Source organism: Eutrigla gurnardus, assembly GCF_963514095.1.
Source record: "Eutrigla gurnardus genome assembly, chromosome: 10".
In the NCBI taxonomy this organism is placed as follows: Eukaryota; Metazoa; Chordata; class Actinopteri; order Perciformes; family Triglidae; genus Eutrigla; species Eutrigla gurnardus.
The window spans coordinates 6,055,308-6,070,557 of record NC_139924.1 but is presented as its reverse complement, the minus strand read 5'-3'; the positions used below and the strand labels follow the sequence as shown (position 1 = coordinate 6,070,557).

General features: G+C 43.3%; 1 protein-coding gene across 2 annotated transcripts in view; it reads right to left on the bottom strand.

The window, feature by feature from the left end:
• rsrc1 (arginine/serine-rich coiled-coil 1) overlaps positions 1-15,250 on the bottom strand; it is a 104,026-nt gene that overhangs the window by 85,237 nt on the left and 3,539 nt on the right. For both annotated transcript variants that reach the window (XM_084018738.1, XM_084018739.1), the window contains exon 3: positions 15,097-15,219. In XM_084018738.1, the coding sequence (XP_083874864.1) occupies positions 15,097-15,219 (123 nt within the window). The remainder of the gene's footprint in view (positions 1-15,096; positions 15,220-15,250) is intronic.

Here is a 15,250-nt window from a genome sequence, read left to right as displayed (position 1 = left end):
TGCAGTTTGGGACATCCAGAGCTGTCTCTCTCCCGACAGAAAACTAATCATTTGCTTCAGACGCCTGTCACCATCCAAACAGACAACACTCTGACAACTGTTGCAATCAATTAGGCTGGGCTGATCCTGATCACTGGAGAGTAACGAGCTGCACCAGCTCAAGGTCTCAAAAAGAGATCATCTTTGGAAAATCCCCCAAAACAAAAGAATATAAAGTTCAGTTGCAACAGAAGTGCAATCTGTAGCGAGTAAAGCTACTTCATAAGCAAGCACTACAACTTGTGATTACTTTCATTACCGATGAATCTTCAGATTTTCAATCATTTCATACATTTCTATCAATTATCAAAATAAATTGATTAATCACTTATCAATATAGTTGCAGATTCATTATTTCAGCTCTAGTTACAATAGGAGCACAGTAGTTTAGCTGTGGCCTCTTCCCACTGTTAAGCCGGTCTCATTGCATCATGCAGAAAATATACTAAAGCAGAAACCCCGGAGTGATGATCACAAATAATTATTATGACACATTTGATTCAGAGGAAGAGGTGAAAGCTGTCATCAGTCACAGGACATTTGCTATAGCATGTTTAATGCAGTGTTTACTGGAGCTACGATTCGGCTTGTCAAAGAATCACAGGATGGAAAAAATGAAAAAGAAAAACATTGGCATTTTTGGGGTTTGGAGTCTCCAAGCGAGATAATCCATCAATGGCCCAAACAGACCTTGGAATGAATGAATCTATGTGTTGACAATGTCTGCGTATGTTTGTAATCAACAGTACATGGGGGGAAATACAACAGAGTTGCAGTGTTCCAAACCAAAGTCTTATATTTAAAGCCAAGTAAATTGTGGCCAGAAGCAGCAGATGCAATAAACACGATCTCCCTCCCTCTGTCTCCCTCTCCCTTTCTCCCTCTGATGGCAAAGAAAACAGCCCACTTCTGGGGTGTGCAGCAAATTAAATTTACTGTAGTTAATAGAGTGAGCCTATGCTGCTAAATGTCAATTTCCTGACCAAGTCCTTCCCCTTGGAGAATGATTAGCTAATTTGGGCTGGGGATAAATGTGCTAATGCAGGACACACACAGATAAACAGCCACAGTTGGACCCCATGCCAAGCCCTTTCCCTGCTTTACATTTTATTGGCCTTATTATCTCGAGGGAAAATGGGTCCCCCTATGGCCTAAACATATTTTCATTTCTAATAAAAGGCCCTTGCTGGTTGTCCCCACATAGAAACCCCCCCACACACACGCTGCCCCCTCACAGCCTCCTCCCTCCATTCCCTCGTTTCGCAGTCCAATCCATTAAATCGGTGCTCTGCAATTGGCTGGGACCGTTTTCCTGGTGAATTATCAATAGAGTAATTATACTTGTTGGGAGCCAGGCTGAAGCTTATCGCTGCTGACCCCCCGGTGCGCGCCAGGATATGATCCCTCACCACAGCCCATTGGGGTAATTATGTGGTTGGGTGTGAAGCTGGATGGTGTGTTACCCTTATCAGTCTGTATTCTATTTCTGTTTTCATTGAAAATTGGACATTAATGGCAGCTACGCGATACCACTAGTGTCAGATACAGGTGAGCGTCTCCAATGGAATCTGACCCCATTTAAATCATTATTCATTCTACGCAGTGTAGGGACGGGGAACACACACACACACACACACACACCATCACACACACACACACACACACACACACCATCACACACACACACACACACACACACACACACACAAAGACCAATTATCCTGACTGTTCCTTTAACCTTATCTTTCCCATATTCATATTGTTTCTTCGTTTCCCCAACCACCACCCTCTGTCGGGAGGACAAAACAAAGTCCATATTGTATTTGTCCTGTGGCAGAAAACACCACACAGCAAGTGTTGTTCTCAGTTATACCTGAGCAGCGTCCCGGCCCATTAGGCCAGTGTGCCGCAGCAGTGATTAATGGCTATGTAACTTTAACCCTATCACATTTCTGTCTGACCAGATATTTTCTTTCCAACAATACACTCCAAGCTAAAAGTATTATTCTTTATTTTTATTATTTTCCTGGCTAAATATTGTATTAATGATCAGGGAATACAAGCGATTGGTCATATTATTGTGAGTAGGATTTATATAGGGTTTTGTTTAATTTAAAGCTGTGCATCTTACCACTCTCTTTGACTATGCTCATCAACATGTGTCAATATATAGAATCTCCAGGTCACCTTTCATTGTTCACTTTGTCTGTTTTCATTATTTTTTTCTAAAAAGCGGAAAGTGAATCTGGAGTTAGGTATACTATTTTAAGCCTAATAACGTTCTACTACTGTAAAAACTACTAGTAAAATCTAAGCACTTTGTCATTTTTACAACTTATCAAAGCCATAGGTGCACTATCCCTATCATTATTTAATCCTTGTAAAAACGATGTGGAAGTCATCTTCCACACACAGTTACAGTAGACACCCAGCTTAAAATATGGACAAAAAAGGCAGTATTATGTCTTATGAAAGATAAATCGCCTATGAAAAATTACAAAGCCAGCAGAACAAGTTTACAGGACAGATCAAACTATTAATTGTAACTAAAATCACAATAATTAAAATCACAATATGCCTTTAAGTTACATTAACCATGTTGGATAGACTACTAAACAGAGATTGTGTCTTATATCATTTGTTAAATCATATAGATGATGCTACCTGGCCAAGAAAAATACAATGAAAACATCTCTGCAGTTTTCTGATTAATTTCTTCTTCTTCTTAAAGTATGGTGGTACCTATCCAGAAACTGTAAACCCTTAGAATTGAGCACTCTCCAGCCACACACACACACACACACACACACACACAGACTACAAAAAAGCTTGCCAGTCGACTTTTCCAAGCAATAGACAGATTGAAAAAGAAACGGGCCTATTGAAAGTGAGAAGATCCATATTTGAAGAACTTCATTAATGCGCTGTTCCCCGCCGAGTTATTTCCAGTGACAGAGCACACAGCAGCAGCTTCATGTTCAAGTTAAAAGTCACTTTTCTTTTTTTCTGCCATTTCAATGTGTCTAAAAGCACCTTGAGTGAGCAATGTGCATTTCCTGCTGCCAAAAGACGTGGAAAACAGCTGTTCCTGCCCGACGCTGCCTGCTGAATGGAATGCAAATATGTTAACCATCCAGAATTTATTACTTTTGAGTGCTCTTCAAACGCAACGGCAGACACAAGTTTAATTTATGATATTCCTCTAATTATGAGAGCTGTTGAAATCATTTCCCAAGCTGCTTCCTCCTTCCAAGCAGCCACATTATCTGCTCCCTCGGTTCACACTACATGCGAGCACGCACACACACACGCAGTCATCCACCATGCACACCAACACAGAAACATAAATAGACACACACACACACACACACTAAATAACGCACGCGCACACACAAGGAATCACTGCAAAGTAGCTGATTGTGAGCACAATTAACACAGCAAAGACGGAGCATGAAAGATTCACAGAAATGTTTTTTCTCCGTCCCCCTCTGCTTCATAAAAGCAATGTTTAGATTTGTCATTATCTTCAGTTTGCTTTTAATTTAGCAGTCGTCAACACAAACGTCTGCAATGCCCTGCTATGCTGTGAAGCAGAAATGAGACCCCATGCAGGCCACCCACTCACTACATACCCCCAACCCCCATACCCACCCCAACGCACACATACACTGTTACAGCCACAAGGTCAAGTCATTTAGCAAAGTTCAAAGGCCTTCACAGACCGCTTGGATCTATATGAACCTACAACGGACAGCCAGCGATGAGGGAAAGGATGACTTTCTGCAGCAAGATGTGCTTTCCATGCACACGTGTGTATGCGCATGGACGGGTGCGTGCGTCGCCGCATGCCCATGTGTTGATTACCCTCGTCTTCATTGGCGCATATGCCCAGTGTCACTCAGCCTCCTCATCGCAATCCTAAACTTGGCCGTCTGGTGTGCACCCGCGACCTTTGCCCTCCGTGCAGCCGAAGCTCGACATGACACCCATTAGCAGCTGGGGCCGAGGGGGGCCCCGGCTCAGCCACTCAGCCCAGACACAAGGTCAAGTGAAGGTCACACTTAGACTAGGTGCTAACTTGCCAACTCGCTCACAGCTACTCACGCAATTGAAACCCACTTTTTCCTCTCCTTCCATCCATCACGGCCCGGAACAATTAGTTACGCCGAGTTAAGAGAGAGTTGTTTTGGTTGTCATTGCCTCCATCTGTATGAGGGTGGAAGCAGGCAGGGAGAGAACAACTGAAGGACTGTAGGAGGAGGAGGGAGGAGAGGAGTGCAGACTAGATGGGGAGACAATAAGTGAAGGACAGCAGGAGGCTATGGAGGGAGAAGTAATGATAAAATGCAGGGGGGGAAAAAAGGTTATAAAAGTTGGTGGAGTCAAGAACAATCAGGGTAAGAAAAAAGGGGGAGATGTAAAAGAAAAGATTGGGACTTATGGAGAGGACAGAGCAGACAGCCGTGCTTCACATCAAGCTGGCTCCAATTAGCAGGTGTGCTCTCAGACGCTCGCTCTCCCTCTCTCTCTGGTCAGGGAAGATGTATTTTTCTGCCTTTTATACGCATGTATTTATGAAGTGGTAGGAGATCTGAGGGCCCTTAGCATAACAGCCTTTTATTGTTTAAATGTGGACTGCTCGGCCCCGTGTGCTTAAGTGATTTAGGAACCTCACAACTCCGGTATAAGAAAAATCATAAACGCTGAGACAAACCATGTGGGTGGACTGTAAAAGGCACCGAGGAACGGGCCGACAAAAAGCAGACACACATTCCACTACTAAAGGGAAACTACACTTAATTAAACACCCAAGACACAACTGGAATAGCGCCCTGTAAAAAACTATTAGTTTCCCCTCTTCAGTGGAATAACAAAGTTGTCTTCTGACAGAACAGAGGCTTGTCTCATAAAGAAGTTTCTAAAAATCTTTTTTTTTTTTAGGATCTGCTGTCAAGATTGAACAAGGAGGCGAAGAGAGAGAGACGAACTTGGAAAGAGAGATTGAGAAATGAATAGAAAGAGAAAACACTCCACCCTCTGAGGGGGAAAAAGCCTCTCCCCTCCACTCCACTACACTGTCGCTTCTCGTGGCCTACATGTCCAACGCACAGTTACAAGGAGCCCATGAAGAACAACGATTACAATTGGAGATTTGTGAGAAACACTGTGACAAAGACCTGTTTTATCAACAACAAAGACTTTTTGGGGCCACCACTGTATGAAAAATGTCAGGGAAAAACTAATCAATATGTTGCATGTTATGGGATGATGATATATTGGAAGCTGCACAAAGCTTCACAAATTGTTTTCTCTCCTCTCTCCAGAAAGTTACTGATGATTTGACTTGCTATGCACTGCTGTAAGCTGGATCCAAATGATGCCACATGTTACAGTGATGGCATGAATATCATTAATTACACATCTGCAGAAGCACATGAGAGATGGGGTGCACGAGTGGTTATCCCACTTTTTTCTGAGTGTCAATATCCCACTGAGTTTACAGAGAAATCTGGCAAACTTCCACTGCAACAAAACTGTTGACTGCATTTAAAATAATTACATTTTCCCTGCTTTGATTTCGAGCCAAAATCGCGACGTCGGGTTCTCTGTTCAACCAGTCACAGAAGTCTGCTCTTTGTTCAGCCAATCATACGACAGTTGGCCACGTATCCTTTGGGCGATCCATCTATCTCCACTTCATCCTCATGTCCTCGACTCTGCCAAAACCCGAATGGATAGACAGAACAAGAAAGGAAGGCAAATTTCAAATAGAAAAACTCATGCGCATGCTGAGAAAGTGTTTCATTACTTTCAAAAAGATTGTCAAGGTTTCAGTCAAGGCGCACATGATCCTTGTTTCATTTCTCTGCCATTCTCTTTCATTTTTCTCTTCTTTTTCCACAAATAAATTACTAAATGTGTGAGTGAAACCACATGCTTGTGTGTGTGCGTCAGTGTGCGAGTGTTTGTGTGGTTCCTTTGCTTGTCCAAAGTGAACTGACAAGTGCAGGCAGTGGTTCCATTAGCTGGCAATTTGCTCTCAAGTTGTCCTGGAGGGAAAGGAGGAATGAAGGAGTGTTTTTTGGCAGGACAACGCACATGGCTCTGCTTAGGACGAGTTAAGTGAGGTGCTCACACACATAATCCTAGGCCATCATTCAAACAATCTCATAACAGATACACTCTCAATCATGCAGGGTCCTGCATGTGAATATGACCGCAGCCTAAATGGAGATCAATGCCTCGAATAAGGAAAATGGAAATCTACTGTAAACATGCAACATATTTACTTGATTAACCCGCTGACAAACGTGCGCTTAAAAAGTCGAAGCGAAAGAATGAGCCTGAAAGTGACGGTGCCAGCATGTTTTAAAGATGACCAACTATGTAAGTCCACACGTGCTTTCCTCTGAGTCCCAGAGAACGGCGGTGTCCATATGGTTTGAGCCAGAGCATAAGTAGAGTACAAGGTAAACACGCCTGACTGAGGTTTGTCCATGCATGCTCTCTTAGCATGCGTCTCTACGGACTGGCTCAAAACCTGGCCACTGAATCACACACAGCACATAAACATACCTCGCTCCCTCTGTGGGTGTGTGTTGCATGTTAAAGAGTGAAAGGAAGAGCTGTGGACAGACGGTGGCGTTTATCCGTGCATAAATTAAGAGCCGAAGCTGTTAATTAAAGGGGGGGGTGTAAAAATAAGCACAGATAAAATAAAACTTTGCTAATCGCCTACTTGGCAAGGTGACCTCTGAGTCACCGGGCGTCATCGGAGGACCTGCTGTCCTGCTGGGTGAGTGGCAAAGGGGGGCACAGTGCAGGTCTGGCTATGAGCAGCAGGTAACTGGTAGAGCCCCCCTCCTCTTTACTCTCTCTCTCTCCCTCTCTATGTCTCTCTCTCTCTCTCTCTTCCCCTCCTTCTCCGCCCAGAGCGTTATTAGACGCAGGGCTTCGCTGTGGCTCCAAACAGCTCAATGACAACACACAGGGCCTGCCAATTAGAAATAATTAGACAGTCATTTCAGTGGCAAGTCTTTTTAAGTGCATATATAACGATGCAATGATGCTTATTAGCCGGCCTGAGCCGGCGAGGACCAGGGCCTCAAACGCTTTGGCGCTGGAGAAAATAATTATGCCAGTGATCACAAAGCGAGCTGCACATCTCTGTACTTCACCTCCACGCGTTTCAAAAATCCACTTCATTAGCTCCCGTAATTAATCCTCCATTAATTGCAGGAAAAGCCCAGTTTACCTCCCTTCGTTTCTAATTATCATCTTATAAATAGTTATGGTTCTAATTAATGTGTTCATTAGGCAGGATATTTCTCTCAAAGCCTTGCTGGGAGCCAAAGGTCCGGCTCGGCTCTCTCTGAAGCCTAACCAGCCAGAAGGTGAGGCCATCCTGCCTGCATTTGCTTTTATTTTACTACATTCAACCTCCTAATTGGCATTTAAAACCCAATTTGGAAGAACTTCAAGAAGCTTAAATAGGAGAGAGAGACAGAGAGAAGGCAGGAAGGAAAGAGAGAGATACATTTGGTGCTCATTTTCCTATGCCAGAGCTAAAAGCGTTTCTGTCTCCGTCGTTCTCTTGGTCTGGCCAGACGGACGAGGCTTTTCACTGTCATAAAGTGAACACAATAAGGGCCGATGCCTGTTTTAGTCTTTGGCATTACAGAGGTTTTATTTGCAAAATATTGCATTACCAAAGAGATAACAGGGGGAGTGTCACACCGTGTCATCGTATATTAAGTAGTCTGCTCAACACATTTCAAAAAGGAAACTATCCAGCAGTGTAAATTATTCATAAGTGTCAACTAAAATCTTTTTGAGACCTTTGTTAAATTCCAAAATATGAAGGTGAAAACTTTGTTTATTGAGAATTTATTGTGGTTAGCTTTCTAATTAGAGTTACGTTAGAAACACTGAATTGCACATCTTCAAATATGCTTGGGCTTTCAATAAGAAAAAAGTTAAAATGTTTAATTTAATTAGCAAATCATCACTATTTCACAAATACTCATTTAATTATCTGGTGCTTTCATTTTTATTTATCAGTAGTCAGTACATCAAATACTACTTATTAACAGGTGTGTGTACCGGTATTTCACTTTTACACCAGTATGTCACCATTAGTGGCCATCTGAAAAAAGCATGCTATGAAGAACTAAAAATACAAGCAGACATTTCATTGTATTTGTCTGTTTTACCATTATTATTATTACTATTATTAAATGCTAATTACACCACACCTTGAGGACCTTCTCACTGAAAACTAATATTTTCTCGCCAAACATCCACATGTTAAGAAGTGAGAATAAAAGACAAAATAACTACAAACAACAACTTTTATTATTAGTATTATTATTATTAGTAGGAGTAGTATTATTTACTATTCAGTTTCTCTGCTGAATAATGATTAAGAGCTACAGCATTAGAATTTAACAATCTGCCACTTTGACCAGTTACTTAATCTGGATTAACGGGTAGGAAAATGTGCCAAAGTGACTTCATACACAGAAAAAGACCTTTGAAATGCAAGTAAAGTAATGACGTTTTTCCTGACATTTATGCAAAATACAGAAGTACTTCTCCTGACGAATATGAGAGATGTAAATAACCTTTCCTATTTTTGAAATCACTTTTGGATCTAAACACAAACCCGTGGGAGTCATTTCTGAAGCACTGATTTCGGCAGCGGCTGCCCAAGAGAATCTCCTTCACGCGATGTCTAAAAGCACAACAGCCAGCTTTCCCGTTATAAGGCTATAACATGACGGGCGTTAGGCGTCATTACTCCCAGTTTGTTTAACAGATGGAAGGGGAACTCTTTGATGTTAAACTAGTCTTTGTTTGGGACCATCGGCCTAACTCTCTCATTTGATCGTCTACGTGAGAGGACTGGTGTGATGCCTTTTGTGAGGTGAATTGTGTGTGTGTGTGTGTGTGTGTGTGTGTGTGTGTGTGTGTGTGTGTTGCACAGTGCAGACTCTACAGCTAGGTTGCTACCCAGGGGACTGGGCTAGTGTGTTGTGAGCCTGCAGGATGGAGGAGTGCAATGGGGTAGGGTGGGGGTGGGTGGGGGGCAAGACGGCTTGGTAGAAGTGTGGGGGGGGGGGGGGGGGGGGGGGGGGTTCCTTTGGCGGTAGAGGGGAACACTGCTTGCGGCGAGGTGCGGATAAAAGAGGCTGTCTGTGTCAGTCACTTATTCCTCCCTTTGGTAAATAAAGGTTTCTGACAACAAAGCCGAGCAGCGCTTGACTGGCCTTTACAGCAGATAAATAAAAAAGACAACACAGAGAAAGAGAGTAAGACAGACAGAGAGGGAGAGAGGAAGAGCGAGACACACAACAACAAACGCGTTCAGATCTCACGACTGGAAGCATGTTGATTTTTATGGAGTAGAGAAGACGCAGCCGAACTAAACCAGGTCATCTTTCAGTTTAAATCAACACTTTGCAAGTTCGGTAATAGGGGAAGAAGGGAGAAAGGGCTGAACGGCATCCTGTGGAAGGGCGACAAGAAAAGAGTTTGAGAGTCCACGGGATAACAGCCAAGAACCAGCGCTGTTGGACTCACCTGAGACCACTACAAAACTGTGACAACACTATGGGAGATACTGCAACTTTAAGAAGAAAATGGACATCTCTATCCATCAGCACCACCATTTGGGCCTTATGGTTCTCTCATATTGGCGAGATCTCAGCAGTGTGTTGAGGAAACCAGATTTTACTTGTCATGTCCTCAAAAAACACTCGGCTGTTTCCCTTATGAAGCCAGCGACACCCAAAACCACCTGCTACATCACACACAGTCTAAATTGTGTGAATAAATATATGTTGGACACAAATGTGCAGAACAATTTTCCACCCTGTCACCTGACAGGGGAATTGCTGATCCAGGTGCAACGAAAAGCTGGGAGGCCAAGCCGCTCACCCAAAATAAAGACCCTGATTTTCCTCACCCCACCCCAGTCTTCTTGCACTCAGCCGCCCTACCTTCGCTTTCCTCCCTCTCTAAGACCTTTCCACTCCTCCCTTTAGTTCCTCACCTCAACCCTCCCTGTTCCCAAGCCGCCTGGATGACCTTGCGCACGCTCCATGTCGGTGCTAGGCAGGAAAAGCTATCTAGCAGATGTACGACACCTCATCTCATACAGGGGAAAATTGCTGTGTGAAATAAATACCAGGCCATCGCTCAACCCACACACACACACACACACACACACACACACACACACACACACACACACACACACACACACACACACACACACACACACACACACACACACACACACACACACACACACACACACACACACACACACACACACACACACACACACACAGTCCTTCTGTGATCTCCAGAACAGAAAGCAGAGCTATGGAGCTAAAACATCCAGATTACCTCATTGTAGCAGCAGGAAGACATGACAGCTTGGCCGAGTGGCTGACTGACTCATAACCAAAGGTCTAAGGCAACGATACCAGCTAGCGGGCGCTGGTCATTAGTCAACCGTTACCTCTGACCTCTCTGAATGAGGGCATCAGGCTGTACCTCGTGGTATTACATCATTATTATCAGTTGTATATCTACAGCCTATGTTTCATGTGACATGAGATCTGGTACCTATTCTGGTAAATCTGGAGGCTTATTAATGACACATCCTTTCATTGTACTGAAAAGCTTCAATGGCATCTTGTTTAAAGCTAGAAATGTATGTTTTCAGAAAGTTCAGAGACATCAATGACTAAAAACAATTGATTTTTAAACCACAAAAACCTTTACCTCACAACTTCAGCGTGGACTTACACTAGCCATACAACGCTTTTAAGATGCGGCCCCTGACTGTTTGTCTTGGCCCACCCACTGCCCTTTCCCCTTGCTTTACCGAAACACCGGTTGTGACCTCATCCCAGCCTATGTGGCTCCAGGTTGGCTGAGATAATCCTGACTCTGGTCTGCTAACCTATCTCCGCTTGGGGACATAATTAGAGGTCTTACTCCGCTTAGAGTCATGACAGCAGCCCAGTGATGAAGGCGCTCCACTGTTAGCGGAGGCTAAACCCTGACGCTAGCACTCTGCCCTGCTAACTCAACACACATCTGAAATATTAATGAGGAAAATGTAAGCATTTGTGCGCGTGTGCCCTGCAGGACTGCGCTCACCTATGTGAATATCCACCAATGAATGAAAGACTCAGCTCCTCTTTGATGGGTCAAGTGGTGGATTTGTCACACCTGCCATTCCTCCGTGTCTTCTAACGGCGTCTCTAAAGCGAGCGGTTAAGTAAATGAAGGAGTGACAGGATGACTGAGCCACACACATTTAACCCCTGCTGTGGACGCCAATAAAAGCGCAGCACTACAGCGCTCCTCCGAGCTCACCTAAAGATGTGCCTGTGATCCGGCTGTGATGAGAGGCTGCGTCGCCTTTGTTGGACTGGGTACACATCAGATCACTGTACGCTGCTGCTGCTGCTGCTGCCATGCTCTACTCTGCTCTCCCCCAGTGGACTAGGCTGTGACCCCCCCCCCCCCCCTCCATGAACATGCATTCAGGCAGATCTGCACATACATGCAAACGCTCAATCAACCTTACACATGCTGGTGCAAAGGAGACACACACACACACACACACACACACACACACACACACACACACACACACACACACACACACACACACACACACACACACACACACACACACACACACACACAGATATGCCTGCTCACATCAAAGAGAATAAACATTAATGGCAAATAGGTAATCTGCTCCTCTTGTCTGTTTTACATTTCAGGGCAAGATTGACTGCCTCTGGGGGACCTGGCCCTTCTCTGATTGAGGGCATGGAAAAAAAAGGAGAAAGAGAGAACGAGAGGAGAGAAGGAGGAAGCAACGATAGATGGTAAACACATGATAGAGCATTATTCTTATTTCATGTATCGCTTTATTTTTTATTTAAACATGAGAGATTGAAAAGAAGGTAATAATATCCCCTGCCTTCAACCCACGACGGCCCCACTATGGTCCTAATCTTCTCCACTGCAATATTCCGATGCAGACGTTATTATTCTCATTTCTCCTGAATAATATCCCTCTCTCGGGCCTATCTGTTCTCTCTACCGATGCTCGCTTTTGTCTCTCCTCTTCATTTTCCTCCTTCAGCATCTTCTCCGCTCTCTCCCTCTCCTGCACTAACTCAACCTATTCTCTCCACACTTTTCCATTCTCTTCTAACTTCTCGTCTTTCCCGTCGGTGCACTCGGCCTCTTCTCCCTTCTCTCTCTTTCATATTCTGAAGGTGGTGCCAGGATGGCGTGGTTGGGGTGGGGGTGGCAGGCAGCACCTCATATCCTATCTCCGTATCAATCATGAGGTCCTGTCCACTCAATGCTCCTCTGATCCATCAGCCAGCCTCGTCCACACACACACACACACACACACACACACACACACACACACACACACACACACACACACACACACACACACACACACACACACACACACACACACACACACACACACACACACACACACACACACACACACACACAGCACTGACTAATGGCAGTCAGGGCACCTGTGCACACCAGCCTGCTTTCATTCCACAACCACAGTGGATGCAGAATGTGCAGTATCCAACAGAGCTGTACAGTACAGGACTAGAATACTACATTGAATTTGCTCCTAGTACTGCAGATTTAAAATACTTATAGTACTAATACTAATAGTATTTGAAATACTTTGTGCAAGATATTCACACGATTTGTCTCAAATTTGTCCCATTTAGGGCATCGACAATTATCTTTACTATCAATAAATTTGAATGTGTTGATTAATAGATATGGTCTAAAAAATGTCAGAAAATACTAATAACATTACAATAACAGTCTTTCCCAGAGCTCAAAGAGACTTTAAATAGTGTATGCAATATTCCAAATAATAAAAAAAAAACCCAAAGAGATTTGTTTTCCTCTCAAACATCACAAAGAAATCAAGCAAATAGTCACATTTCTGGTGCTTATAAAGCTACTGAAACGATTAATCGATTATCAAAACTGGTGTTGATCATTATTTTATCGATTGACAAATCAATTAGTCAACATATAAATTCAGTGGATGATTCTGTGGCTGCCAACGACAAAAGTTTTGCCGACACAAATTGCAGTTGCAATCACATAACTGCATCAATTCATCATCAATGCCATCATTTTGCACATCCCCACCTCCAACACCGCCTCCACCTCGTAAACACCCCACCACGCACGCTCCCACCAACACCAGCCCAACCCACCTGCTCCTCGCTCACCGCTAAGCCGATTACACAGCGCAACCTTCCTAATCACAGTACAGCGTTTGTAAACACCGATGTCATCGACTGTAGTTCTAAATCTCCCAAATCCCCTCCTCCCTTCATCTCTCACCACACCAGTAATGCCATTTCCACTGATGTTTTAATCACCAGTGCTGCTGTGAGTGACTGCCACTGAGACACGGGAGATAATGTGTGAAAACTGTTTGGACAAATTCTCACTATAAATGGTTTCAGTTCACAGTGCTACACGGAAATGTGTTGTCTTGTTGAAGACACGAAACCTCCTGTGACCGTAAGGTTGGAGAGTTGTCTTGAAAAGACTTAAAAGTGTCTATTTTATGGCACCATCAAACACTTGTATGTCAAAACGTCTCTGTTGCATCATCCATTCATCCTGACACCTCTGTAATGAAGATATTAAAACTCTTTTTTCTTTGTGATTAAAATTATCTCTGCTCTCCCCCACAGTCATACCCGAGTAAACAAAGGGCCTCGCTCGCGCATATATTATGACAACCTTTTCTTCAATTGTGCGTCTGTGCATGTTTTTGTGTGTGTGTGTGTGTGTGTGTGTGTGTGTGTGTGTGTGTGAGTGTGTGTGTGTGTGAGGGGGATTTAAAAACAGCAGTTTACTGGTTCATTAGCACCAGATTAGCTATGCTAATGACATGGACCACCACACACAGAGTTGTTGCCTTTATGTTTCTGAAAAGGATACACAACTGACTATGAACGTGTGTGTGCGTGTGAGAAGTGTGGTGCAGGTGTGTACACATTAATCTTGCATGAATAAGTTAGTCGCTTGCAAAAAAAAAAAAAAAAAACTCAGCTACACCAATAATAATCATAATTCAACAGAGTACGTATGGGTAATGATGTTTTAATTGCATTCATGAGTGAAAGGAAAGCTGTTGCCAGAAGAGATTTGGGAAGTAATGAACTGGTGTTGCAATTTGACCTGCTCTCTCAGCGCATGTTTCTTTAATACTCAATACTCATACACAGAAAGACGGATAGTTCGGACACAAGCTGAGACACAAGCACGATGCACACGCAACATACGAATCCAGGCGTAAGACGCAAGTTTCCATGAGGCTCCATCTGATGACAGAAGACATGAATACCAAACTATGTTTACGCTGTTCGTTTATGCTGAAGTAAACTTCCCAAAGTCTTATTGCTTTTTTTTATAAGAAAAGTCTGCAATGGCATCCCACATACTGATTTCTAATACAAACACAGTACTTCAAGACGATTTCTGTCACTCTTAAGTGATGTAGTCATCACTCATCGCTCCTTCTCTTCACGGATCAAATACTCTGCTTCAGTAGAAATAAAACGTATTGTTTCCGACTTCAGCTTATTATTTCCTTTCTTTTTTTTGTTTTCCTTTTTTTCAAAGCCTTTATATGTGTGTCTTTGATACCACCTTGTGTTTATTTTTAATTCCTTCCTTCATGCCTCTGTCTTTTTTAAAGCACTTTGAATTGCCTTATCTTGTTAAAAATATTGTTAAATACATATTTATTCAGAAAGTATTATTATTATTATTCACTTTTACTGATACAATTCTGAGGTAAAAATGTGAATTTAAATTATAATACTTTCTTTTCTATCGGCAAGAACAATATGAATCATGAAATATTTCACAACCAAAACCACCAAAGAGTCAAACAATTCACAATGGTGTGTGTGTGTGTGTGTGTGTGTGTGATGCGTTACTTACCTCCTGTCTCTGCTGCGTGACCTGTGTGAGCGGTGGCTCCTCCCTCTGTCTCTCTCGGCGCTACGACTCCTCCTCCTGCGAGACGAACTGTGAGACGAACTGCTGGTGGAACGTCGTCTTCTCCTGGAGCACACAGACCAAAAACATTCAAATT